Source organism: Kockiozyma suomiensis, assembly GCF_038497685.1.
Source record: "Kockiozyma suomiensis strain NRRL Y-17356 unplaced genomic scaffold V2V93scaffold_10, whole genome shotgun sequence".
NCBI classification, from domain to species: domain Eukaryota; kingdom Fungi; phylum Ascomycota; class Lipomycetes; order Lipomycetales; family Lipomycetaceae; genus Kockiozyma; species Kockiozyma suomiensis.
Window position 1 is genome coordinate 255,384 of NW_027117673.1, and position 27,352 is coordinate 282,735.

At 44.4% G+C, this 27,352-nt stretch overlaps 9 protein-coding genes across 9 annotated transcripts; 6 read left to right on the forward strand and 3 right to left on the reverse strand.

Annotated features, from left to right (window-relative positions):
* The first annotated feature begins 209 nt into the window (after window positions 1-209).
* V2V93DRAFT_387398 (PGAP1-like protein-domain-containing protein) lies at window positions 210-4,727 on the forward strand. Its single transcript, XM_066912298.1, has 5 exons — window positions 210-783; window positions 856-2,260; window positions 2,321-2,446; window positions 2,500-2,862; window positions 2,919-4,727. The coding sequence occupies exons 1-5, from the start codon at window positions 418-420 to the stop codon at window positions 4,226-4,228; spliced, it is 3,570 nt and encodes a 1,189-aa protein (XP_066764682.1). The 5' UTR covers window positions 210-417; the 3' UTR covers window positions 4,229-4,727.
* Window positions 4,728-5,017: 290 nt separating this feature from the next.
* V2V93DRAFT_337223 (uncharacterized protein) lies at window positions 5,018-7,885 on the reverse strand. The gene is made up of 3 exons (XM_066907747.1): window positions 7,327-7,885; window positions 7,154-7,277; window positions 5,018-7,069 (listed from the first exon to the last, which is right to left on the reverse strand). The coding sequence occupies exons 1-3, from the start codon at window positions 7,805-7,807 to the stop codon at window positions 5,209-5,211; spliced, it is 2,466 nt and encodes an 821-aa protein (XP_066764683.1). The 5' UTR covers window positions 7,808-7,885; the 3' UTR covers window positions 5,018-5,208.
* A 117-nt stretch (window positions 7,886-8,002) lies between these two features.
* On the reverse strand, window positions 8,003-9,626 carry V2V93DRAFT_38857 (Sucrase/ferredoxin-like-domain-containing protein). Its single transcript, XM_066912334.1, has 5 exons — window positions 8,960-9,626; window positions 8,819-8,904; window positions 8,517-8,767; window positions 8,259-8,435; window positions 8,003-8,193 (listed from the first exon to the last, which is right to left on the reverse strand). Exons 1-5 carry the CDS (start codon window positions 9,288-9,290, stop codon window positions 8,088-8,090), a joined length of 951 nt encoding a protein of 316 aa, XP_066764684.1. The 5' UTR covers window positions 9,291-9,626; the 3' UTR covers window positions 8,003-8,087.
* Window positions 9,627-9,963: 337 nt separating this feature from the next.
* Window positions 9,964-11,364, forward strand: V2V93DRAFT_359931 (uncharacterized protein; the record flags this gene model as incomplete). Its single annotated transcript, XM_066908111.1, has 1 exon — window positions 9,964-11,364. The coding sequence occupies one exon, from the start codon at window positions 9,964-9,966 to the stop codon at window positions 11,362-11,364; it is 1,401 nt and encodes a 466-aa protein (XP_066764685.1).
* Window positions 11,365-13,606: 2,242 nt separating this feature from the next.
* On the forward strand, window positions 13,607-16,829 carry V2V93DRAFT_326402 (uncharacterized protein; the record flags this gene model as incomplete). Its single annotated transcript, XM_066907528.1, has 3 exons — window positions 13,607-13,857; window positions 13,916-14,339; window positions 14,397-16,829. The coding sequence occupies 3 exons, from the start codon at window positions 13,607-13,609 to the stop codon at window positions 16,827-16,829; spliced, it is 3,108 nt and encodes a 1,035-aa protein (XP_066764686.1).
* Window positions 16,830-17,190: 361 nt separating this feature from the next.
* V2V93DRAFT_387403 (Nup133 N terminal like-domain-containing protein) lies at window positions 17,191-21,239 on the forward strand. The gene is made up of 2 exons (XM_066912299.1): window positions 17,191-18,445; window positions 18,496-21,239. The coding sequence occupies exons 1-2, from the start codon at window positions 17,311-17,313 to the stop codon at window positions 21,087-21,089; spliced, it is 3,729 nt and encodes a 1,242-aa protein (XP_066764687.1). The 5' UTR covers window positions 17,191-17,310; the 3' UTR covers window positions 21,090-21,239.
* A 704-nt stretch (window positions 21,240-21,943) lies between these two features.
* V2V93DRAFT_381363 (carbon-nitrogen hydrolase) lies at window positions 21,944-23,200 on the forward strand (the record flags this gene model as incomplete). The annotated part of the gene is made up of 8 exons (XM_066912103.1): window positions 21,944-22,048; window positions 22,106-22,292; window positions 22,353-22,431; window positions 22,483-22,509; window positions 22,569-22,624; window positions 22,682-22,914; window positions 22,972-23,071; window positions 23,136-23,200. 8 exons carry the CDS (start codon window positions 21,944-21,946, stop codon window positions 23,198-23,200), a joined length of 852 nt encoding a protein of 283 aa, XP_066764688.1.
* Window positions 23,201-23,887: 687 nt separating this feature from the next.
* Window positions 23,888-24,763, forward strand: V2V93DRAFT_326354 (NADP-dependent oxidoreductase domain-containing protein; the record flags this gene model as incomplete). Its single annotated transcript, XM_066907524.1, has 1 exon — window positions 23,888-24,763. One exon carries the CDS (start codon window positions 23,888-23,890, stop codon window positions 24,761-24,763), a length of 876 nt encoding a protein of 291 aa, XP_066764689.1.
* A 1,309-nt stretch (window positions 24,764-26,072) lies between these two features.
* Window positions 26,073-27,307, reverse strand: V2V93DRAFT_406305 (uncharacterized protein). Its single transcript, XM_066912666.1, has 2 exons — window positions 26,750-27,307; window positions 26,073-26,685 (listed from the first exon to the last, which is right to left on the reverse strand). Exons 1-2 carry the CDS (start codon window positions 27,166-27,168, stop codon window positions 26,283-26,285), a joined length of 822 nt encoding a protein of 273 aa, XP_066764690.1. The 5' UTR covers window positions 27,169-27,307; the 3' UTR covers window positions 26,073-26,282.
* Between the last annotated feature and the right edge of the window lie 45 nt (window positions 27,308-27,352).

A 27,352-nucleotide genomic window follows, 5' to 3' on the forward strand; every position in this document is an offset into this window, starting at 1 on the left:
AGCCCTTGCAGCTTACCTTATTCCGCCATCGCATAGGCTTGTTTGACAACATGGAGCTAGGCCGAGTCGGGTGCTTATCGCAATCGTCATTTATTCGCCTACTGCCCGCTGCTGGCCGACTATTATAATTTTATATACAGTTAGACTTTTTTTCTGCAGGCAGAAAGATATTGTAGCGAGCGTAGATTAATATTTTAATAATTGTTCTTGTAGATGTCGATAGACTCAGTACATGAAGCCGGCGGGGCAGTACAAAGTAAACTTTGTCTCGCAATTCGGTGTTCTTGTTAACCAACTTCCGTATCTCTGCTTGCTCGACTGATTATTTTATTACAATACATTATGGACGACCCTATGATATCATCTCGACTGTGATCTTTGCTAGCTTGAACATTTCGTGCGTCTGAATTTCTGTTCATGTCAACCCCTCCCTCGCCGGTTTCGCCGGCGGCGGCTCGGCCACCGAAACTGCCATCCCGTCTTCTTCAATCATCAAAATACTTCAGACGTCGCTCATCGGTTCAGCAATTGCAGTATGTTGCTTCAGCTTCTGTTGGTGGCACGTATTATCGCACTTTTTCGGTCGTGGTCTTTACTGCAATTGTGCTGTGCCTCATGCTCTACTCGTCCTTGAGACGACAGCTTGACGCAAAGGGATGTAATCTGCCCTACTACTCCCCTTCATACGCCAAGATAAAAAGTTTTGGGACCGATCATACTCGGTTTGCATCGAAATATTCGCTATTTCTGTATCGAGAGCAGACCCTCGATAATACGCGCGAGGTATGATCATGACTTGCGTAGCTAATATTCGCTAGCCCTAGAAACACTAATCTTTTTTGTTAATTGATTTAGCCTCGTGGAGTTCCAGTTCTTTTCATTCCTGGAAATGCGGGTAGCTACAAGCAGGTTCGCGAGATTGCTGCTGAAGCTGCTCACCAGTATTACGACGCCCTGTTCGCAAAAGGCACCTTCAGAGACGATCCTGGCTCAAGTAGCCTCGATTTCTTTACCGCAGATTTCAACGAAGATTACACTGCGTTTCATGGTCATACACTTCTTGACCAAGCAGAATATCTTAACGATGCCGTCGCGTTTATTCTCTCCCTTTACAATCCTATTCGCGCCGATAACGGCGAAGACATACCGTTACCGCGCTCAGTCATCTTGCTTGCTCACTCCATGGGCGGTATCGTCGCGCGCACTATGCTTACTTTACCAAATTATCGGCCTGACTCGGTGAATACAATTGTTACACTGTCGACCCCTCATGTAGTACCACCAGCTACTTTCGATTGGGACATAGTGAATATATTTGAAAATGTGAACCGATATTGGCGGCAAGCATACTCAGAAAATCTGGTTGGCAAAAACCCTTTAGCTTCAGTATCTTTGATTTCTATTGCGGGAGGCAGGCTGGATTCTATAGTGCCTTCCGATTTTACGAGTGTCTCGTCTCTTTTGCCGTCAACAAACGGCTTCACAGTATTCTCTTCAACAATTCCCAATGTATGGACAGGTGTCGATCATTTGGCTGTTGTTTGGTGTGATCAGTTACGACGTGTAATTGCTCAGGCTCTACTTCATGTAGTTGATTCGCGTGAACCTACACAGACAAAAAGTTTAGAAGCACGAATGGATGTTTTTAGGTCTCACTTTTTGACTGGTCTAGAACCTGGGATGACGAAAAAGGTACCGTTCGCGTTAAGTCATGATACCCTTTTGAGAGTGCAGGACATGCCGAGTATATACACCCAGCTTCAACAAAAACGTGTCACTTTACGGGGTCTCGGTAATATTCGACAACCGCAAGTGCATTTGTTCCCCATACCAAATGATCCCAATACAGCAAAGGATGACATACTCAGTATATTAACTGATCAGACTCTAGAATTGGAAGGCAAAGATCAGCGCGTGGACATTTTACTTTGCCAATCGTCACATCGTAATACAGTTGAATCGGATCACCTTCATACCTTCACCAACGTGCTTGATTTTTCCAAGCCAGATAGCAGAAGTCTAACTTTTATGTGCTCAAATCTTGCACAGGATAAAATATTATTACCCGCTTCTACAAAAGATTCTAAATATTCTCATGACGGAAGCTCGTTTTCATATGTTACATACAAAATGGGTGATTTGTTCAAGTATCAGTATGTGGCTGTTGTCGATTCATACACAGATGAAAATCCTGGATTTGTGATGCTAGAAATTATAGATAGCACAAATTACAAGCACGATATGCATCTGGACTTAAAATGTAAGTCTGACTGCTTGCTCCATAGCTGGATCATTTTTTGATATATTAATTTTGTTTTAGCTTCGCTTTCGGGAGATTCTACTATGACTTTTCTAGCAGGAGGTCCTGGGTTTACCGAGGTGACGCTTCGTGGACTATCTAATAGTATCATTTCTTATAAACTTGACTTGTCGCCTAGCAAATGCAGTAAGTTCATTGCGTATATTCTAATTGTGTATATGCCTAACATTTAACTATAGCCTCGGATGAATTATTTGCCCCTTTGATTCGCCAATTTATATCGGACCCTTATGAGTCTAAATATTTTCCTAGAGCGCGAAAAGTTCAGGTTGGGTTCCATGGAGTTGCTCCATTTGTGCCTTTAGCATCTCTTCCTGGTGGAAAATTCTCTGAGCAGCAACAGTCTTTGAAGCTACAAATTTGGCGCGATCCGACGACCGCATGTGGGGAGAAGCAGGAGAAGATCACATTGCGCGTCTCGGTTGACACGTTGGGTAGTTTGGGGAATTTGGTGATCAGGTATCGGACTGCGATTGCTGCGTTGCCATTAGCTATTGTTGGAATGGTACTGCTTATGCAGTTTAATATTTACGACTCTAGTGGTATGTACTTTTTACTAAATTGCGTGCTCATACTTTGACTAACTGGGTGTTTTCAGGTACATTTATCACTTTTGGTGCAGCATTGGAAGCGTTCGTTGGCAAAGCTCTTCCAATACTTTGCCTTGTGTCAGCCGCGTTCATCGCGCTCTCGCCTCATCTATTTCCAACTTCAACTTTACCCTTCATTGATCCAGCCGATCAATTGCAAGGCGCCTCTGATGCGGATGCGCGCGTTAATGACGATAAGGTATATCGTACCATGCGCGACAACGACTTGTTCCTAGGAATTTCTGACCCGCGACTATGTCTACTTGGCCCTTTGTTGTTTACTCTAGCAACTGGGATGTGTATAGTGGTTTATTATGTTGCTGCTGTCGTACTGCTATTTATTGCAACAATGCTGGACTGTGTGGATGCAATGAAATTGCACTCGATGCCTTCGCCAGGTGCTGATGCGCCTCAAATGCCGTCAGGCCCAGTACCTTCGCATCTGCGAACATCTCGTGAACGTGTGGGCGAATTTTTCTCTGGTACCATGCTTCTGCAATTTTTCACTTTTTTGTTGAAGCAGTTGTTTGTTGGTATTTATAATCTAATTAGCATGTTGGCGGTGTTTAGCGGTGGCAAGCGGCTACTAACAATTTTCACGCTGCTGCTTATTGTTTCGGCGTATGTTCCGTTTCAGTTTGCGTTTATCGTAGTGTTTATTGTGCATGTGAATACTTGTATAAAGTCACTTCGCGCACAAAGTCATCAGTATAGTCCGTCTGAGCGGTTTGCTCCGATGTTTTCAAACTTTGCCGTATCGATATTGATGCTTATGATTTGGATTTTACCAATCAATATTCCGTTACTCGTGGTTTGGATTCACAATCTTTCGGTTAAGTGGACAACTCCGTTTTCATCGCATCACAGTTTACTTTCTATCATGCCGATTATTTTATTGGTTGAGAACATGATTTCAGGGAAGATGCTGCCGAGAAGTACGCAGGTGAAGCAACAGATTGTGACAAAGATCTTACTTGTTTACCTAATTGTTTACGCTTGCCTGCATGGCATCTTAAACGCATACTGGCTTCATCATATCGTCAACATTTTTGCGCTTTGGCTATTCATCGTTTACCTTCAACTTTTATCTGGTGGCAATTATACTGATAGTAGCGATAGAAATGGTGGTAACTATGAAGGATTGATGATGAAAGCGCCACAGACTTCGTTTGGAAGTAGCGTTGTAATAGCAAGTACTCCGAGTTCGGCTAGTACTACTGCGACTACAATACAGGCAAGCAGTGGGTCGTCAACTACTGTTAATTCGTATTTTGATCGAAAGTTGGAGAGAGTCCCTAGTATAGGCAATAAGCAATGAATCAATCTTGTTGAATTTGTTTTGTTGTTATTTATGTATGTGTTTCGCGAACATGAAAAGGAATAGCGACTTCATGCTGCTTAATTCATGTTAGCTGTGGCGTTTAAATTTTTTTTTTTGTCCGCTTGTTGATATGTGTTTCTTTCTGTTATTTTTTATAATAATCTGTATGTCTGTTCGGTGCATTTTTTTATTAGACATCTTGTGCCGTTTGATTTTGTCTCTTGATTTTTATCCTGTCATTTCTCGTTTGATTCTTCTCATTTTTCTTCTGCATTGCGGGTTATGGTCATTGCTAGCAGATTTTTTATTTTATTTCGAGAAGTGAAGTTGGTGAAAATCTGATTGTATCTTTTGTATTTTATGTGATGGTGTTTAATTGAAGTAGGAAGATAAGAATGGGAGAGAATATAATAATGAGTATATTTTTATAAATTTAAAATTCATTTTTCTTCCAAAAGAACAGGAATAGAAAGTGTTTTATGAAATATAGAATCCCTTACAAAATATTCTGTAAGCAGAGATTATTTAAATCGTTTTTTACTTGGCATCGAGTCGATGAGCAATATTTTCCCGGTTCTAATACCATTTGACTTGGACTTATATAGAACCCTTTGGATTTCTAATCAGCTGTTAGCTATATGGCGCTGTTGACATTAAACCATACCAGCTTCCTTCTGCCTTCGATCTTTCAAGATTGATATGGTCTAGGATTTCAGAAAAATTTATAAATGGAGAGGAATCATAGCTTTAAGAGAATGATTTTTTAAGATTATCAAACTAGATTGACCTGACGCCTGTAAAACATAGAGAAAAAGAAAGAAGAAAATAGTAAGAAATGGTTATACAAACAACAAAAGCCATACAACTTAATAAAAATCATATACTAGTCAAATGCGCACCACCAACTAATGAATAAATAAAGCAAATTAAGCTAGAACAGATATAACAAAGTAATGGCGAAAGAAAGTAAAAAAACATCATTTAATAATCCTACATTTTTTCAAAGTCTCTCCATGCTCAGCTTTCGCACCAAAATCCTCAACGTACAAAATACCTTTGCGGTCAACCAATATCAACTTCTGACCATCAGGCGAAAACCGCATCGAAGCACACTCATTAATCTTGTTTGCACTCGTGACATCAACGACGGCAACAACGCGTCGATGCTCGGACTCAGCTCGCAGGAAATGAGTCAGATAAACTGTTCCGCTGCGGTCTAGTAGAGCCACCGAGTTCGCGCGGGGAGACACAGCAACCTGGTGAATCGCGGCTCCTACCTCGTGAAATCGGCTACGGAGTTTAGGCTGTAACAGACTACCGCCACCACCAACACCACTTCCACCACCGCCACTACCACCAGAAGTTCCAGAGGTAGACAATCCTAGTCGGTAACTTTGATCGTCATCATCTTGCCCGGGGAAAACGCCCCCACCACCAGACCCAAACGAGCTACCAGACATAGCACGCGAAAATTTAGCAGACTGCGGCTCGCTGCTTGGCATAACAATTTCGACAATGATAGGATGTGCATCAGAGGCGACAGACGCAACAACCATTAATCTGTTACCTGGGAAAAATCGAAGACATGTGATACCTTCTGACTCGAGAGCAGGGTCAATCTTTCTTGACGATCGAATAACGAGTCGTGGATGACTTGGGTCGTAAAGATTGATCACCATGAAACGTGATTCGAGTGCTGTAGAGCAACCTAGTAGTTTCCCATCATTCGAAAAAGTAAGAGTTTTTAGGGGATCGCGATACGGCATGTCAATAAGCATTGGCTTGGCTTTACTCGTAGTAAGTCCAAGAAGATGACTGAGATTGTGAAGCACGATAGTAGGCTGTTCAGTAGCAGAAATAGCATCTCTGGAAGTCACCGCAAAAGCAAGAAATGCTCCGTCTTCAGATATCGCAATACATCGAATAGGATCTTTTGATATCTCTGTAAACACAGCCATTCCGCTCTTTTCAAGATCATGTATTCGAACGACACCATTCGTGCCCGCAATGACTACAAACCGATTTGACATTGCGGTCATGCTTTGCGCCCAGCTTATACTTCTGATTGAATCATCTGGGTCTCGTTTTGTGCACGTATCCCACGACATTCCGAATTCGCCCGTATTCTTGCCCACGCAGAGTAACTGCGGAGAGTTGCCTATTTTATAGCTAGTAGGAATGGAGTAGACCTCCCACCGCTTCTCAGTCACCAAAGCAAAAGTCCGGGTGTCAGGAGATATAGCACTAGCCTCAAAAACCTTTCCGCGCGGAATTACTGAGAATCCTCGACTCGATTGAGTAGGATATCTAGTATCTTTGCGATAAATTGGGTAATTTTCTGTATATTGCTTCTCTCGCGACTCATCTTCAGAACTCATCATAATCGGCACAAAGTCTGAGCGGGATGAAAGCTGCCATGGCTCCATCCCAGATGAAGAAGAAGATAGTTGCGAAGAATAACCGCCCGAGCTGGACTTGAAAGATGAAGAAGGTGGCGACATGAGTGACGATGGAGGGGTGAACGAGGTAGATGCGACGCTGTCGAGTTCATTTTCACGCCTAGTGCCGGCTGGCGACAATAATGCGCCTGCACGAGTAGATGTATCGTTTGAGGAATTATTGAATGTTTGTCTTGCGACTGAAGAAAATAAACCGACTAATGTCAGTTTTGGCGACGGAGGGCCACCGGCTAGAGTCCCAGCCGAGGGACCAACGGACACGGCAGCATTGGTTGACGAAGAGCGCCTGTCTGAAGAGTTACGTCCACCGCTGCTTTCGATGAGATCTGATTGTCCGCTCAAGCTGGAAGATTTGCGGACTAGGGATTCGCCACTGCCGCTATATGTTATGTTTGTCAGTAAGGAGTTCACAGATGCTAGCCAAGCACGGCAAATCAAGCAACAAAAAATAATTAAGACATACGCTGAGCCCACGTTTCCAAATTCATTGCCAGCGTCTATTCGGAGACGAGACAAATTCGGCAGTCTCTGGGAATTACCGCTAGCAGACATTCTATGGGAACTGGCATTACGCCTGAAAATATCGGCTATAAAACAATCAGCAAACCATGAAATGGTAGAAAAGAAAAAAATTACCTTCATCTTCTGGCTCTTCGTCAGAGCCGACCTCTTCTGGTACAGGAAGACCCAGCTCTTTGCGCTTGTCCATGACGATATTGTAGATATTTCTCAGAGGCATGACCGGCTTCATGAGTTCGGTCGGGTTACCGCAACTAGGACATACTTTCAGCTGCAAGTTTGGCAAACGCGATCGCGCCCACTGCTCGGAGGCAACACAACCGCAGGAAAGCACCGAGAAGTCATTTGACGGAATACCGTATTTTGCAATTGAGCAGTGGAGTTCTTGTAAGACAGAATCAAGGAACTGGGACCAGTCATCAATCAGTGCAGTGGAAGAAGAAGAAGGTGACGACGTTCTGGCAACAAGTTTTGAGTGAGAATGGGTCGAGGACGCCGCGGAATGGGTAGAGAGGGCTTGAAGCGCTGGCGCCGGCGATGACCTGGAGGAGAAGGCAGTCGAGGCGGTGCGCCCGGCGAAAGGGTCGGCGGGCGCCATGCCGGTCTCAAACAGAACAAATCAGAGGCCGGAAGAAGGCGAGCGGGATGAGCGAAGGTTTGACGGAGTCAGGAAGCACGACAGCGAAGCAATCAGGTTCACGAGCACGTTCCTTTTTGAGTGACGATGTACAGCGCTGTCACCGAAAGGGGTACAGTATAATCACGTGACTTACAGATGACGGTAACGATGATAGCCTGATATTGGGATTGTTGTTTATATTCAATTGCTTATATACATTAACATGGTAATAGGGAGATTGTCTACTGCTCCTTGTACTCTACCGCACCACACTACCGCCTCGGAACAAAGCGCGTATAATACGACCGCCTTCGACCGTCTCCTTTACGATACCTTGCACGTGCTCTGGACGCACCAGACCGTACCTGAATTATTCACCTAGTCAGCACTCATATATTTTGAAGCATTGAGGTTGCAAGTAGCTACTCACCATATAGAATTCCCCCATTTATCAAAATAAATCAGATTTCCTGCATAGACGTGTCCGCCGACATGCGACACTATAGACACTTTGGTGCCCTCGCCAGTAGTTTCATCATACATAAGGCCCTTTGTATCAAGTACTCGCTCAAATTCTGCTTTGAGCAGTGGTGCAGTTATCCCACATCTATTGCACAGACACATTAGTAACATCAAACCTATCTGACCATCAAACCTATCTGAATAATCCAGTTTGAGATGGAATTACCTGACGTCTCTAGCAGTGTGTCCACAGATTGCAATGATCGGATTCTGCGGTTTGACAGCATCGATCCTCTCGTCTAAATCTTCGACCTCTTTTGCCTGGCTCGGAATCAAATATCGCTTCACAAATGATTCAGCCTCGTCGAATGGTACTCGGGGGAAGTATAAATTATCTGGATACATATATATTGACCATGAGCTTTTGTCTGAAGGTGTATTCATGTCTGTGCTTGTAATCATAAAGTTGAAGTCCGACTGCCATTTTCCTGTCAGCATAAATAATTAAATTGTATTCAGTCAACATACATCACGACGTAGTCCTCTAGTTACTTGCAAGTCTCTGACCTTTGCCTCCAGCGACACTGGATCCTGCTCGGGCCTTTTCGGCCAGTCTGCTGAAATGTTAACCGCTGTTATCTTCCGACAAACACAACAATAAGTCCTTACTTGTATGTCCAGTAGATACTAGCAAATGTCTTCCCACAGAAGGAGCAGTTCCAGCAAGCACTGCCCCAGTTTTGACCTCGGACCCAACAGGATACTGTGGTTCACAATGAGTACACCCTGTATCAAATTCCGGAGCAGGACAAGAGTCAGTCACATCATATCTCCCTATCTTTCCATTCTCACTCGAAATCTCTCCATCTCCCGTGCTAGAAAGGAAGCTGAATATTGGGGTTCGTTTCCGCGGTTCGACAGTTCCAGCGAGCCAACGGAACACGATTTTTGCATAGGGCACCGTGGCTATCCTCCGCACAATACTCGGTCTATGCATCATGAGGAACCCAACTCATAAATCACTCAAAAGTAGAATACACTTGCAAAGAACAAGCAGAAAAAAGCCAGCCGTTTTAACCTTTCTGTCTTTGGATCCACAGCATTTACGCTACAAACAGTAATCTCCGCGTCGGATTCTTCGGATTTATTCACCTGATTAATTAGATTTATATCCGGATGTCTCAGAATCCACGTGATACAATCGTCCAGGACTGATGGTCTATCTCACGAAAAACAGAGGCTCTGTTAAGTTGGTAGGATACTTATTTCACGAGTCTTGTATAAACATTTTGCTTTAAAGTCTTCAAAATGTTTGCAGATCGACAACACGGGCGATAACTGGTCTGATAAGGAAATGTCGCCTGATCGGACGCAATTATTGAACGTAGCACGTCGAGGGTTTCTTTTCTATAAAGCCATCAGTTTCTTTTTATTTGAATTTATTCTCCAATTTTATAGAATTTTAAAGACTGGAACTATAGATCACAGCAACCGAGCTGTATTCAAATATTGTCCAGACTAGTTTATATCATCCCGGGTTACCCTGATTCTCTTCAGAGGACGACAATACAATTGTAATTCAGCCCAGTCATTTTCAGAGAGCCAGAATTTTTTCGCAGCTATCGAAACGCAATATTTTTTTGCAAAGGTTGCAGTTGCTATCTCGATTCAACATGATTGCAGATAAACAATTCACTTCCTCTTTCGAAAGGTTGAACGCATTTGCAAACACACTGCGTCGTTCACGATCCTCTATCGAACTACGATCATCCCAGAACGCATTTGCATCCCCTGGATTTGACAATACGCTAGAGCGTAACAAAAAAATAGATTGTTCTCAGAATGAAACATGTGAGAATGAGAAGAAGATACGCAACAAAGAATTGAGTTCGCAGCCCAAGGTAACAACTGAACCATCTCATTCGCATGACAGGGCATGGCTACGCCAGAGAATATGCGAAAACGAACAATTTGACTGTGACCCTGATTCTAGAAACACAAAAAACGAATGTTCTGCTGCGGTGAATGAGTTGTTCGATTTAGATACAAACCAACAAATTCTTGAAGACCAGATCAAGCCGCAACCAGCATTCACATGTTCAAGTTCTGATGATCCTGCTTCACCATCAAGACCTTTACTCCGACAGGTTCTCTCTTCACTTTCCGTGCAACTGTCGCCACCGGGAAAGAAAATAACAGATAAAAGGTACTTACTGTGTCAATTCCGCGACTTTGATGCGCGCTTGACCCGTCTTGAGGCAATTGAGAGAACTCTTTCGCCAATGATCACAAAAGACACCGCTGATGAAGCGAAGTCGTATGATCCTAATGATGATTTAGATTGGCTAGATACAAGTGAAGACTTGAGCGAGGTTACGAATGATGCATTACAAGAAATGAATTATGAATTAGATTTAGCAGATGTGTCAGTGACAGCTAGAGGTCAATCCCCATCAGTTAATACTGACAACCAGCTCACTGATTATAGCGATTCTAGTTCTGAATTTTTGCCAATAGCAACAGAAATTAGTGTGGATAGAAATGATTTAGAGGAGAGGTGCAGTAAGCTGGCTGCATCAGAAGAGACAACGGCATCTGCTGAGGATAGTCGCGAGAATCCTCGATCTGTTAATTCCGGTAAGCAGTCTGAATATCTTGCGGCGATTGACGGGGCGCAAGATGTTGATAGCATCGATTTACAACATACCCATAGTATAGCAATACCCGATTTAGAGAAATCAGCTGAAGATACCGCTGCTACTGACAATTTGCTACCAAGAGATTCAATATTAAAAGACGAGCAAGAAAATACCAAGGGACAACGGACGAGTTTTTATGCCAAACCAGGCACAGTAACTGCCAAACCAGGCTCAGGTTACTGTGCCTTCTTTAAACCAAGGGATGAGTTAGATTGGAAGAAAGAGAGTCTTATTGCGCATCGCGATATGAAGCAAAACGATAGCGATAAAACCAAGACTAAGAGAAGAGATAAAGTGAAGAGATTGAAGGTTGAATTTTCCACTGCAGTGGATGTCTGCACTTATGAAGGATGGGAAGCCGATATTGAAGATTAAGTAGTAGTCAGAGTAGCTACTGCTTTCAGAAACTAGTTTTCGACGGGAGCTAAAAGAAGTTTTCTTTAGATGTATGATGCATGTGTACTCATTAGTAATGATATGCACTACTTAATAACGTGTGCAGACCTGGGGCATGTAACTCGTATCTTTGTCGTGATTCGGGCCCCGCTAAGTTATTCGGAAAGAGCACGCCAGAGCTTGGCAAATCAGAAAGATAAAATAGATCAAAAGTGAAAAAAACAACTAATACAGAAGAGGCCTGATGTCCACAGCGTCTACATAATGAACCCAAATGCCTACCCCTTATCTCCTCACTTACTAATAAAGACTCCAACTAGTATAATACTGACCTTGTCAGCTAAAACTTAGTCTGACTAAGTACCACTTGGTAACACAACCGTATATTTGCTTTTCGATTTACTTTACCGGATAACGGTGATATTCTGCATTAATTTCTGTGGACATACAATGCGGTTCCAAAAAAAAAAAAAGTTGGCCCAATTACTCGAACACTGATAAGCACAACAGTGCTGTCTTTCGCAGCAGAAGTTTGCACCGTACGCGTACTCTGTGACTGATTAGAAGAAGCTATCATAATACAGGTATGATATTTATAGTGCTACACTCACCAAGAGGTTACCATATAATGTATAGACTTTTTTATAGGCTTACTGAAGAATAAATAAAACTCTCACCAGTAGAAGATAAGTTAGATAAGTGAGAAGCAAGGGTGGTGATGCAACACTTCACAAGCCCTCCCAAACAGAAAATCAACAATCTTGATTACCTATTTTTCAGTATTTTAAGCCTTTTCTTGGAAGAAATATTCAAAATATTACTTCATATTCATACATTCAACCAATCGCCAATATCTGACATTATGTTACCTCATTCCCGGCTCTGTAAATCTGCCATTCATCTCGAAAGTATTTGCAGATAAGTTATGCCATGATATTAAATATAAGGTTTTATGATACAGCTCGGCAAGATCAGACCGTCAGATTCAAATAATCTCTGCGAATTGCCAGACATTGAGCATATTCGGCTGATATGAATATGTCTCTACACTTATAACTGACAGTACTATCCAGATACTTGCATTTTCTCAAACAATAACAGAAATCATAAACCTAGTGGTGGGCATTGCGCCTCGTGACTTCGATCGCCAAGTTAAATCCTGATGACGTCAATACACAAACCCCTCGTTTTGACAGCAATTGTCTCGTTTTGACAGCAATTGTATGCACTGCCCCGCCATACGAGCGCTGATGTGCACGAGGATGGTCACGAGAATGGTCAAGTAGGGATTTGTCTGCAGACAATATTTGTTGCAACCAGTGATGCAAATGAATGGATTAAGGTGTGTAGATTGCTGTAGGCATATAATTTGGCCGAGGGTTTAATAATCAGACAGCGGTGGAAGATCAGGGCGATGGCGCATCTCGGAGAGTTGGTCTCCATGCGTACGGGTGGTACCTTGGATGTCTTCCGGCACATCTTTTTATGAGACTTCAAAGATCACGTATTCAATTCAGAGGGACATTGGCATATCTTGTTCTTGATTGTAGTCAGTGCTAAAGAATACAAACCGAGAAGCCATTATCAAGCCTATCAACCACGAGCTCTGCGTTCCCGTTATCACCAAGTGTTCCGGGATCCTTTCGCATACGTACTTGGCAGAATCGGAGCCTTGGCTAAGCCCGCCAAACTCTGCTCCGGCAGCAGCTTAAATCCCCGGGATTGCCCCTCCTCGGCCCCGCTGTGATCTCCCAACTCCGAAATCCTACACCCTCACTCACTCGCTCGCCCGACCTCTTTTCCCTTAGCCACCCCGCGCAATCTTTTTATACGTTGAATGGTCGACCCATCCTCCTCTAGTGAAGCGAATGATCCGTCTGATTCTTCGTCTGGTATACGTGGTTCCACCCACGCCCCTCAATCCCTCGATGACTGTGAGCCTGCAGACGACCCTCCCCCGCTACCCTCTGCGCAGCAACATCCCCCTCATCACCATCATCCCCACCATGATGCGCTGAGTGCCCCACCTCATACGGTAACTCCCGTATTTCTCGCATCCCTACTCGAGTCTAGTCTCGATGACGGCCTTTCCGATGCCGTAGCCGCCACTCGTCTCGCGACGAACGGCCATAATGAGCTTGAAAGCGCCGATTGCGTATCTATACTCCAGATATTTGCCCGCCAGGTGTCCAATTCGCTCACTCTCGTTCTGCTGATCGCCATGGCTCTCTCATTCGGTACCAAGGACTGGATCGAAGGTGGTGTCATCACCGCTGTTATCTGTCTCAACATTGGTATCGGATTCGTGCAGGATATAAACGCTGAAAAGACCATGCAGTCGCTTCTCTCGCTCTCGGCCCCCATGGCTACCGTACTGCGTTCTGGACAACTCGTCAAAATTTCTTCAAAGGACATCGTTGTTGGAGATATCGTCAATATAAAAGTTGGCGACATAGTTCCCGCTGACCTAAGGTGCGTATCTTTCTGTATACTTTTAAATTGCAGGGCATCTGCTAACTTCTTTATGTAGGATTTTCGATGCCATGAATTTAGAGTGCGATGAAGCTCTTCTTACTGGAGAGTCACTTGCAGTAGGTAAGAACCCTGCCGTTACTTTCGAGGACCCTGGAATCCCGATCGGTGATCGCATCAATATTTGCTATTCCTCTTCAACTGTGACAAAGGGCCGTGGTGTCGGTATTGTTATCGCCGTTGCTATGCAGACTGAAGTTGGAAAAATTGCTCAGATGCTCAAGTCCTCTGTCGACTCGTCGTTAATATCATCTGCCGACTCTTCCTTCTCAATTGGGAGATTTTACACCAAGATGTGCCACAGCTTGAAGAAAACTCTTGGTTTGGTTGGTACACCTTTGCAGGTCAAGCTATCCAAATTTGCTATTCTGCTTTTTGCATTGGCTATTCTTTTGGCCATTATTGTGTTTAGCGCCAGTAGAGTATGTGGCCATGACCTCTCATATTTCATACTCGCGCATCAGCTAATCTTCTTTTAGTGGAGAATTAACAATGATGTTCTCATCTATGGAATCTGCGTCGCGGTTGCGGTAATTCCCGAATCGCTAATCGCAGTATTGACAATCACTCTTTCGGTCGCAACAAAAGCAATGGCCTCAGGCCATGTCCTTGTGCGCAAAATGCAGGCCCTGGAAGCACTCGGCGGTGTCACCGACATTTGCTCTGACAAAACTGGTACTCTGACTCAGGGTAAAATGGTTACCCGTCGTGTCTGGATTCCTGGTCTTGGTGACGGAGAGCAAGCGATTATTTCCGTCAAAGATACGACGGCCCCGTTCTCGCCCGAGTCTGGGTCCTTGGAGATAAGTGGATGCCGCATCAATCCCTTGGAGTATGTGAGCAAGCTCTCTGTTGACGCATCTCTGCGTACTTTTTTGAATGCTATTGCGCTCTGCAATCTTGCAACCATTGAAAACAAAGTTATCACCGATCGAGATCTTAACGAGAAGCTTTCACATCGCGTGTCGATGAGTCTAGAACGTGCAGATAATTATATGAATCGTGAGATGAAACCTATCATGCCTACGAATACTGGACAATGGATCGGACATGGTGAACCGACGGAGATTTCACTGCAAGTTTTTGCTATGCGCTTTGACAATGGCCGTGAGTCTCTTCAAGACCGCGGCTGGAAGCTTCTTGCGGAGCACCCTTTTGATTCTTCAATAAAGCGTATGAGTGTCGTATATGAATCGCCATCTCGAGAGATTTTTGTTTTCACAAAGGGTGCTGCCGAGGCTGTTTCAGACTCTCTGACAGAGCAGTCTTATGAGTCGGATATCTTGCATGCTCATATCAACTCAATGACACTTGATGGTCTCCGCGTTCTGTGTATTGCGTATCGCGCTCTTCCGGTTGGTTGCGATATCGACGTGAATAATCGCGAGGCCATCGAACAAAATCTTCATTTTATCGGGTTGTCTGGATTATACGATCCTCCTAGGCTGGAAACTCGCGACGCGGTCCTGAAAGCTCAGACGGCTGGTATCAAAGTGCATATGTTGACTGGTGATCATCCTGGAACTGCGCGCGCTATTGCCCACGAAGTAGGTATTATCTCAGATAAAATGCCTTTGTCACAATACCCTAACGCAGTAGTGGTTGCTGCCGACTTTGACAAACTTACCGATGCGGAAATTGACGCAATGCCTGATCTTCCTATTGTAGTTGCTCGTTGCGCACCGGCTACTAAAGTTAAAATGGTAGATTCACTTCATCGTCGTCGGGCCTTTTGTGTCATGACGGGTGACGGCGTTAATGATTCGCCTGCTTTAAAGCGCGCAGATGTTGGTATTGCCATGGGTCTTAATGGATCTGATGTTGCTAAAGATGCTAGCGACATGATTCTCACTGACGATGACTTTGCAAGCATTGTACGCGCTATTGAAGAAGGACGGCGTCTGTTCGACAACATTCAAAAATTCTTGGTGCATCTTCTTATTTCAAATATTTCTCAAGTGATTTTGCTGCTCTGCGGTTTGGCTTTCAAAGACGATAAGGGAGTCTCAGTCTTTCCACTATCCCCTCTGGAAATTTTGTGGGCCAATATGGTCACTTCGTCGTTCTTGGCTATGGGTCTTGGAATGGAAGAGGCTCAACCCGATATTATGTTACGTCCGCCACACGACCTTCGTGTGGGTGTCTTCACTTGGGAGATTATCGCTGATCAATTTATCTACGGTATCACTGCCGGTGTCCTTTGCCTTGCCTCATTTGTGATTGTCGTTTATGCCGGCAATAATGGCAATCTTGGCGCCGACTGCAATCATAGTTATAATTCCACCTGCGACGCCGTCTTCCGCGCTCGTGCAGTATCTTTTGCTGATTTGTCGTTCTTGCTGCTCATTACTGCTTGGGAGGTTAAGCATTTTGCCAGGTCAATTTTCAAACTCAATCCCTCGCGTTATTCAGGTCCGTTTTCGGTCTTTCCCGCGCTGTACTATAACAGATTTCTGTTTTGGGCGGTCATTGGTGGCTTCGTATGCACTTTCCCAGTAATTTATATCCCAGTTGTTAATGACCAAGTGTTCAACCACCTTGGACTTAGCTGGGAATGGGGTATTGTCGCGGGCGCTTGTTTAGTCTACCTCGTCGTCGTCGAAATCTGGAAGTCGATCAAACGTCGCGCGGGACTTTGGTCTGGCAAGCAATTAGCCCCGATCCCTGACGCGGTAACTCTCAGTAGCTTAGAGGACGGATGCGGAAGTCGTCTCTCGTCGTCTTCTTCGTCTTCGTCGTCTTCGGGAAGTTCGACAACCGTTAGTTCGACTATGCTGAGAAATGATGTGATGTTTGTCGCGAGTGTGGCTGCAGAATCAGAAAGGGGTGCTGAGTTCACAGAGAGGAAGAAAGTTGAGGAATCTATTATTCGTACCCGCAAAATGAAGCAACTTCATGCATCGAAGAATTGAGTGCCGACGAAATTGAAACCAAGTTGGAGATATGAATGAGTTTAGCTATACATAGTAAAATACAACACCTATTTAGGATACTGATAAATATTTTGTTTTCCTCGAAGGGATGGTATATATGCTTTGACGTTTTTTTATTGGTATACGTTTGAATTTGTGGTCAATATTCAATACAGAAAGATATCATACTGTTACAGGTGTTGTTGGTAGACGTAATGCTGCAACGGCTCTAGAGTCCAGGGGCTCCATTTAGTAAAGGTATAATTTACGTAAGTTTAGTCAATCTATGACTACTTGGTGGGTAGGGGTTTGTATCACGAAAAACGGAAGAAAACCAGAGTATTTGTTTTGCTACGCGCCCCGGTATAAATCAAGAGCTCACAAGCATAAATAAACCCTCAACAGTCCACGAGTGGATCGCTGAGAAGAGCAGGTTTGTGATTTTTTCTTTCTGCTGGAATAGCTTTGACCTGGAAATACAATGTCACTGTCACTATTCCCGTCGCCGAGTTCGTTCACGCATCTTGGCTCGCCAGCAGTTGGTGGTGGATCAGCGGATGGCGGTCCCTCTGACGCTCGCAACAATAGTCCAGCTGCTCCCGTTACGCCTGCCAATTTGCGCGGAGGAGGTCAAACTCCGTGGAGTGCGTCGTCACGACAACCATTTACTCCGAAATCACCTCCGAAGCCGCAACAGCCCCAGCAACAACAACCCCAGCAGCAGCAGCAGCAATTACAGCAGAAAGCTGTTGATGGACGATTGAATCCGACGACGCCAGCGAAGCAGACTGCTCTGCCCGATAAATCTGGTATTGTGAGTGCGCAAAGCGCACCGACTACACCTATAGACATCGCGAAAGGCTATGTCAATACTTTTCTTGACACCGACAGTTTTTATCCAGATCTGGATCGCGTCATACAGCAAAGTCAGAGTTCCGAATACTTTTTTTCGCCGCCATCGTCGACCGCATCTGCTTATGGGCAGCCGACTCCCGGATCGGATATCGGACCATGGACGCCTTTTACGCGTACACATATTTCGAATATTCCGGATATCATTTTTGAGCAATACAACAAAACTGAATGTTATACGCAAATGGGACTATTTCCAGAGCTAGAGCGTGCATGGATTACCGTTGATAATAAACTTTTCTTTTGGAATTACATGAATGGCGAGGATTTTCTTTCGTATGAAGATCTTCAGCATACTATTCTCTCCGTACAGCTTGTCAAGCCGTCCCCCGGGACATTTGTCGATTCAATAAAGTATTTACTATTGCTAGCAACGCCCTTGGAGTTTTATATACTGGCTGTTGCGCCACCTTCGGGTGGATCAGATATTCAATTATTCGAGACAAGTATGTCTGTGTCACTTAAAGGACTAGAGGTCGATAAAATAAAGGGGAGTGATCGAACGGGAAGGATTTTCATGACCAACAGAGGAACGTCCGATATTTGGGAAATTACGTATTCAAACGCCGAAAGCTGGTTTAGAGGTAAATGCGCCAAAGTTTGCCATACGAGAGGAGGACTGGCCGGGTTTACGCCGTCAGTTGCCGACGTCTCGCGATTTGTTCCTGACGTGATAAGCTCTTATTTTTCCAGCTCTAAAGCAGGTATGTAATCATGTTTGGTATCTTCGTTAGCCTGCTCTAACTGGATTCAGAATCTATTGTTGCTATCGAAGTCGATGATGATCGATTGCTGGTTTACACCTTGTCGTCGAAATCAACAATCAGAGCATACCACATGTCTTCTGCAACTGATCTCACTCTTGTAATCACATACAATTATTCTTCTATTTACTCACATCTTCAGATGATTAATGCTGCATCGCCGCTTCTTGATCCGCGCTCGACAGCCATCGTATCAATCCAGCCAATTCATCCCATTGAGAGCGCACAAATTCATCTCATCGCGACTACTTCTACTGGATGTCGTTTGTTTCTTCGTGCAGTTCGATCGTTTGGTTTCGGAATTTCCAGCAATGAGAAAGGCCCTCCAACAAATATGCAGGTCATTCAGGTTAGATTTCCGCCACGAGAGTCGCCAACTCAACTACCGTCGACATCCGCAGCTCTTAAAGGTACTCGTTTTTCCAAGATATTTTCGCCTGGTTATTATTTTGCTGTTAAAGAAGGGCAAGCTGGCGATAATCTTTTTGTGTCGGCGCCTGATTCTGGTCGCGTATTACTGCAGTCGACAACCTCCAACACCACCCCTCAGTTAATTGAAACCGCAGCCTGGGCCGATATTGAGGGGTTCGTTCAAGAGATTGCGCTTTTAAGCCCACCTTTTCAGGTATCGAACAGACCTGAAGGGTTTGGAAATGAAGTGGCGGGACAGTATACACTTGCACCTACTGAGGTCGCGGTATTGACGAACACCGGAGTGCACATATATACGCGTCGCTATATGGTACAGACATTTGCAATGCTTGGAAATGACGCTCGCTTGTTTTTTGAGATGTACGGAAGAGCAGAGACGTGCTGTACCGCTTTGAGTGTCGCATGTGCGACAACTGGCCCTGCTGGATCCTCTCCACTTGATGCACGAGAGATAGCGCGGAAAGCATTTATTGAATTTGGTGGCAAGGCACATCTTCGCGACGATAACTACGGAGTCACCATGATTTCGCTAGATAGTGTTCGACTGAGCGGTAGATTTGAAGGATTGTCGATGTACATGGCCCGTATTGTACGGGACATCTGGAGAGCCCCAATTATCAAGCAGCTGAAGGCTCGCGATGGCAAGGCTTTCTATTCGTCCAATGTATCACTTCCTAAGCTCAACTCGCATCATGGTATGCTTTATGATCTGTATCAGTTTCTAGAGCAGAATAGAAGCTATATTGACGGATTATCGGGACCGGATCATGTATTAGGAGCTCTTGGGAGCAATAATGCACGACTCGATGAACTATCTTTGCAAGCGGAGCACCGTGGAATGCATGCGCTAATGACGCTACTTGGTCATATGACTGAGGGGCTATCGTTTGTATCCATGATTGTGGAGCCGCGAAAGTTGAGCGAAGTGATGATGAACTTGGCAGCTGATAGTCAGCAGCGTCTCTTGAAGCTCACGTTCCAGGACCTGTTTACGTCAGAAACCGGTAAAGAACTGGCCAACGAGCTTGTGAGAGCAATGGTGAATGTGAGCATTTCGTCAGGCTCTTCTGTTGATTCCGTCATCGACGTGCTGCGGAAGCGCTGTGGCTCGTTTTGTTCGTCTGATGCCGTGGTGCTTTACAAGTCTCTTGAATTATTGAACAAGGCGAAGAGTGTTGCCTCGTCTGATCCCGATATGAAAATGTACTGTCTTACAGAAAGTGTTCGGTTGCTGGAATTGGCGGCTGGCACGATTGTGTTTGATGAATTGCAGAATTCAGTGTCGATTTTATTGTCTCTTGATTATCATCCGGGTGCTATTCAAGTTGCTCTAAAAGCTGCAACTGAGGTCGATAGAGGCAATCAAGCTATAACGTACTTTGCAGACGGCAAGCCGGCCTTGGATCCACGAGAGGCGATATATGCTAAGCGCGAAAAGTGCTATCATTTAGCGTTCAACATTCTTGATGACGTTGACGCACGTGTGAACGGGGAGATTGCGTCAATGCAGCATAGTGAGCAGCTGTCGCCCGGAGGCAGTACGGTAGTCAATGTTTCAGAGACGAAGTACACGCAGTTGCAGAGCGAGACCTATGGCATAGCGTATGGGTCGCATGATGAGCTGTTTCATTATTTCTTCTATGACTGGTTCATGGCACGCGGCCTCGCTGGTCGGTTACTTGATATTGACACACCGTACATTGAGCAATACCTGCAGCGCAATGCGTCGTCTAGCTTGGAGGTTGCTGATCTTTTGTGGACCTTCTATTGCAAGAAGGAGCAGTTTCTGGCAGCGAGCGAGGTGCTCTATCGATTATCACGCGCGGGCTTTGGATTACCGCTCTCTCAGCGGATAGAGTACCTGTCCCGTGCCCGCGGCTTTTGCAACTGCTATGGACCTCCTGGACAGAGACAGACTATGCTGCGACTTGGCCAGAGGGCGCAAGATGAGTTGGAGGTTGCTTATATTCAAGACGATTTACTGAGCGCTGTGAGGAATGATGAACGTTTTCTGGATGATGAGCAGAAGCGCGCGGAGATTATCGATAAGCTGGATAGCTTGGTTTTAGATTTGACGACGTTGTATAATGAGTTTGCATCGCCTTTGGGTTATCAGAGCATCTGCGAAGCGATTGTCAAGGCGGCATCGTGAGAGACTCCGGGGAGGATACGATAAATAGCTACAGAGAGAGGAATTTTGTAAGATTATACATTAAATTTATAATGATGTAGAAAAGTGTGCTACTCTAGTGACAGAATGACAATTGATGTATGTACATATTTAGTGCATTTGCTCGCGCAACCCCATGACATTAAAAAGTATGGCACTAGAACCGTTTCAGAATTCCGACTTTAATCGTAAATTTCACTAGTGTCACTACCGCATTTGATAATTTCAAGAGCGCCTCCGCGACTAGCACCGCCGCCGAAGGATCATGTGGTTGATCGAAAATGACGCGTAAAGCATCGGTGCTGGTATCTTTGAGAACAGCGCGATGTAAGATGTTCCATGATCCGTGAATGAGATCTGTTGTGGGTGTGTGTTGCTGCTGATCGAGGATTAGTTGCTCGAGTTCAATGTACTCTTTGATTAGTGCGAAGAGTGCGGGAGTGATGGCGGTTTGAATTAACGTGGAGTTCATTATTCAGAAATCAAAAGTCGATTTACTTCTTTTCGAATGAAGGGTATTTTTGAATGATACAGAGTCAACAGGAAGAGCGGTTATTTGGCAATATATGAGATATAGATTCAGATTGCAATCATATTTTAATGATTTTGAAAATGACGGAGAAATTGTCGGCGCGCGACCTCTAATCCGAATGAACTCCCAAATGTAAATAAACATTAAGTTGGGAACTCACCACTAATTGTGAAAGATATATAACAGCCATATGATCTGCCGACTTATTTGCACAAATTTAACTATTTCCAGAAATTTATATAGACCGACATTGTATCTGCCACTGAGCATAAAAAGTTACAGTATTGTCACTCAGAGATCAAAAATGACATTAGCAGCGGCAGGACAGTTCTGCGCTACTGCTTCGGCGGCCGAGAACTTGGAATCCGCCAAGAAACTTATCAAAAAAGCAACAGAGGCAGGAGCAAAAGTAAATATGTTACAATTATTGTAATTGAAGGCCGTCTATTGACAAGTGCAATTCAAGGTGTTGTTTCTTCCGGAAGCGTCAGATTATATCGCGCGATCGCCAGCGGAAACTGTACAACTTGCAAAATCAGCTGACAAGTCTGACTTTGTGATTGGCATTCAGGAAGAATTAAAGAGACTAGAGAAGCCTCTAGAAGTAAGTGTTGGAATCCACGAGAGCGTGGACGGTGAAGATCGCTGCAAGAGTAGGTACAACCCATGAATTCATTTAGAGAGAGATTTTTTGCTGAATATTGGTTGATTAGATACGTTATTATGGATAAATTCAGTGGGAGAGATAACACAAAGATATCAAAAATTGCACTTGTTTGATGTTAATATGAAGTATGCTCTGGTCTATATAGAAAATGGGCATCAGATCTAACGTTACTTCAGAAACGGTCCGATATTGATGGAGTCGAGGTACTAAACAACCTCACATGATATTTTAGAATTCTATAATAGCTGATCTCAATGATTAGATCGGTGCAACCTGGCACTGAAGTATTGCCTCCGTTTGAAACACCCCTTGGAAAGAGTGAATATCAATACTTTTCATAAGACAATAAAGTCGTCAGCTAACATATTAATTTAGTGGGTTACGCTATATGCTATGACATTCGATTTCCAGAGCACGCATTAAGATTGCGATCTCTCGGTGCAGAAATCATTACCTATCCTTCGGCATTTACAGTCAGGACAGGTCAAGCGCACTGGGAACTTCTGGGACGCGCAAGAGCGGTTGATACACAGACTTATGTTGTTATGGCGGCACAAGTTGGCGCTCACGACGAAGAAGGCAAAAGGCGGAGTTGGGGGCATGCTATGGTACTGTGTTTTTGTGGTTTCAAAGTTTTAAGGACTTGGCTCATTCTGATTGACTAGATTATTGATCCGTGGGGCACCGTTCTGGCTCAGTGTCCGGACACTGACTCTCTTCCGCGGATTTGTGTCGCAGATATTGATTTGGATGCTATTAAGAAGGGTAAGAATCGATAATTGAACGATGTTGTTACTATACAGTAGACTGACTTAGCAACCCGATTTAGTAAGAAACGACATGCCACTCTGGCAGCAACGCCGAGGAGCAAAGGTCTACGGAAGCGATGTGTAAAGTGTAGCACTAGTTATGCCTGCGAAAGCAAGGGAACGAAAGAGCACAACTGAATAAAGGAGAGAATAAGGGAAAATTAACTCCAAAAAGAAAAAATGAGATCGTAAAGAGATCCCCTAGACATTGAGAAAGGCCCCAAAACAGAATGCAAAGTTAAACGAATCAATCATCTTTTTGGTTTGGGTAGTATTTGCTTTCGGGGTATGGATTTCCATAGAGGCGGTTAATTTCAATATAGGGCGTCTGGTGTAGTTGGTTATCACATCCGCTTAGCATGCGGGAGGTCCCCGGTTCGATTCCGGTGTCGTCCAGTCATTTTTTTATCTTTTTATTGTTTTATTCAGAAAGTTCCTGCAGACTCCCTGTTTCGGCGCGCTGCTTCAATTTTTTGAAGAATGGGCATTATGAGTACAGGCAGCGACAACAATTGAAATTAATATTTCTTAAGTCCGGGGCCAATCGTGTCGAGAGTTAACTTGTCAGATAGGGCTAGCACGCCGCACCCTATTACTGCTATTCCCTGGCAGTTGAGCGGCTAATATAAAGCACACCATCTTCTCTCGCCATCTATTTTATTTTGAATAGCATTATCCCGATTTCATGCGTGGCAGACTCCAGCTTCTTGCCAACCATTTCAAAGGAACGACTACTGGATTATCATACTCGTTGACTCGCAATCTTTCTACGATGACTTCACCTACGTTTACTCTTCCTTCGGGAGCTACTATTCCGGCTCCTGCGTTTGGAACCGGTACCAAGTGGTATAAGCCTGGAGATCCAACGATCAATCGTGATGTTGTGGACGCCATTGTGTCGGCGATCAAGCTTGGATATAGACACATTGATGCCGCACAGGTATACGGCACAGAGGGTGAGGTTGGTGTAGCGATCAAGGAGAGCGGGGTACCGCGAGAGGAATTGTACATCACGACGAAAGTGTATCCGCTTATTGGTGACGCAAAGAAGGCGCTGGTTGATTCATTGAAGCTGCTACAGACAGATTATGTTGATCTGTATTTGATTCATGCGCCTTTTATCACTGAGGAGAAGTACGGAATCACACTTGAGAAAGCGTGGGATTCGCTGATTGATATCAAGGCCGAGGGTCTTGCTAAGGATATCGGTGTTAGCAATTGGGCGGTTGCTGATCTTGAGCGCGTATCGGGCGCAAAGGAGACTCCTAGCGTTAACCAGATCGAGTTCAACCCGTACTTGCAGAACCAGACTCCCGGAATCGTCGAGTACTGCCAGAAGAAAGGCATTATTGTCGAGGCCTTCACTCCGCTCGTTTCCACTACCGTCAAAGGAGGACCGGTTGACGAGGTTGTTGATAAGCTTGCGGCAAAGTACAACAAGGATGCAGGACAAATTATTCTCAAGTGGGTTTTGGCAAGAGGAATTGTGCCAGTCACGACTTCGGCAAAGCCTGAGCGCCAGTTGAGTAACCTCACTCTTGACGGTTTCGAGCTCACTCCTGAGATAGTTGAGGCTATAAACGTGGCCGGCAGCAAGAAGCATGTGCGCAAGTACTGGACTGCTGAGTACGGACATATTACTGCTTAGATATTCTGTCGTGCGAGAGCTTTACTTTCGACCGATTTACAACTATAGCAAAGTTGATAGAGCTATCCTTATGGTATTTTCCTCCTTTTTTGTTTTTTTTGTTTATCGAGTATAAAGCGAATTGAAACCGATTTGTAATGCACAGCAATCACCGATTACATAAGTAACAAAAAACTCCCCACCAGAAAAAAAATAGCCATTCTCTTTTTTTCTTTATAATGCAAGTGCTATGATTATGCAAGTAAATTTCACTCTTCATCGTCATTATGGTATTATTGAAAAGGAGTGATGCTGGAAGCAGGCGATTGAATTCAATCATTTGATGATGTCACCGGACTGACTCTGATCTCTTTAGACTCCCAGCGCTTACTTTTTTCCCTCTTGGACCCCGCCATCACAATCACCGGCCGACACAAGCAACTCTCCCCAGTATACGCTTGACGAGGAGGAGGACAAGGAAGAGCGGTATACACTTTATGAGTTAAACGGCGTGTTGATTATTATAAAGTTATAATTTGCACTCCGCGCTTGCAGCTTAGCCATCATACTAGTCACTGATCGAGCGGTAAAGGATAATAAATGCAGCGCAACGCCGCTGACGTGGCCGGTTTGCGGCTTTCAAATGCTTTCTTTTCTGCTTTAAAGGTCTTATTCGAAGAAGAAGAAGATGCGGATCAAGATATACAGCGTGAAGATGAGGAATTTTTCCGGTCAGCGGCTGGGATTAGGCTTGCTGCGGGACAATATACGAAATGGGGAAAGTGGGTAGTTGGAAGACTTGGTGATGCCTATACCGGATTACAAACAGCTGTTTCTCGAGATATTAACGAAGAGTATGATGAGCAACATGAGCATAATCATATCTATGGCGTGAATACAATTCTGAGCTCTGTGTCGAACTTTTGTAATCAAATCTCTCAAGATGTGCGACAGAATGATGAGACTTCTTCTGATTTGATGTCGACTATTGAAAAGTCTGCGATTACACAAGTAGAGACTTCTACTCCCCAAGTTCATGATGACGAAAATGATTATGAAGTGGTTGATTTTGACGAAGTTAACGGCTCCAAAGTACACTTTTACACTGAAGAGACAGAGTATAAACATTATTCTGACGAAGACGAGTGGGAGTTACTTTCAGAAAAAGATACGTTTTAGACTGCATGGCAGAATTATAGACCGTTTGCATGGAGCAGTTTTGGAGAAGTGAACACATAATACAAAAATAAAACATGGGTACTTTGCGGCTGGTTTATTAGGCGGGTGGAGTTTTTGGATAGGAAATATGGGCAATATTCGGAAGGTGATGGGCATATATATATATTTATCAATTAAATTCTATTTAGCGGCTATATTTCGGTAAAACCTACAAAACGAATAACTCTTATCTTGAATGCTATTTGAAATCAGATTGAATATCGTCCTTTCTCCAACCACACAGGAGAACACATTGGCTGTAGACCCTGCTACTCTATATACTATCAACTTACACATACCCACTTAATTAATCAAGGAGAAATTAAGTAATGACGCAGAGCCAGCCAAGCCATCCGTAAAATAACCAGACAGGATACATCGCCAATACAACCCTTCCTTCTCTAACACCAGCACCCTTCAAGGTACGCATTGAAGCAAAGAGTGACCACGCAACAAGAGCGATCGACACCGGTAATCTGAAAATCATAGGTTTGACAGCTAAAGCAAAGATAGCAGCGGGAACGAGAGGGAAGAGAGCATAGCCTAGGATGCAGATTGCATGGAAGAATGATATTGAACCGCCTAGCAGTTTCATGTTTAGTGTGACGAATGCCTCGGCGATCCAGACGAAGGCAAAAACACCAGAGAAGACGACGGTGGACTGATTAGCTGGTGCGGCAATTGAAAGAAAAAGAGATAAGAAGAGACAAAAAATCAAGGGCCCCCTAGGTTGTTAAAACACAATATTAGCCTTGCCTGAAAAATCCATTGAATCTTAGCAATACTAACCATAAATCCCAATCTCGCACAATCTGTCCAGTCTCAACATCGACATTAGCATTAACTTTCGGATGTAAGACCTGCTTTACTCGTCTTCCAACAGCGCGCACATCGCGCATCAAAGTCTCAAGCACAGGCTCATCAAGAGTATCCCCTCCCGAGAACCGACGATCTTGAATCTGATCACCACCCACTGAGCGTGCACCCTGCGCAGCTCCTAAACCGGGAAGAGTCGGACCCGATGAGGCGGAGCCAAGCGGAGCACCGGTGGATGCCGGCGACGGGACAGAGGAGGAAGGTACGAATGCGTTTGAGGTTGGGGTGTACGGCGGCGGCACGGGAGTCGATGACACGGCTGGCGCATTTGACTTTGGCAGTGGCACATCTTGCAGCGGCACATCTGCCTCAATTGTGCGGTCTGAAGACATGTTTGCGGGAGTATCTCTTAACAATGGGGCGGCGGGTTCGACAAGAGCGTGCGCTGTCTGAAAACGTGTACGGAGGCTCTGCGATGTTGGATGAGTAGAGGTGCTGCAGCGTATATGCAATTATGTTTGTACAGTTACGTCAGCATCAAATGATTAAAGGAAGGAGCGGCTCACGAGGGATTTG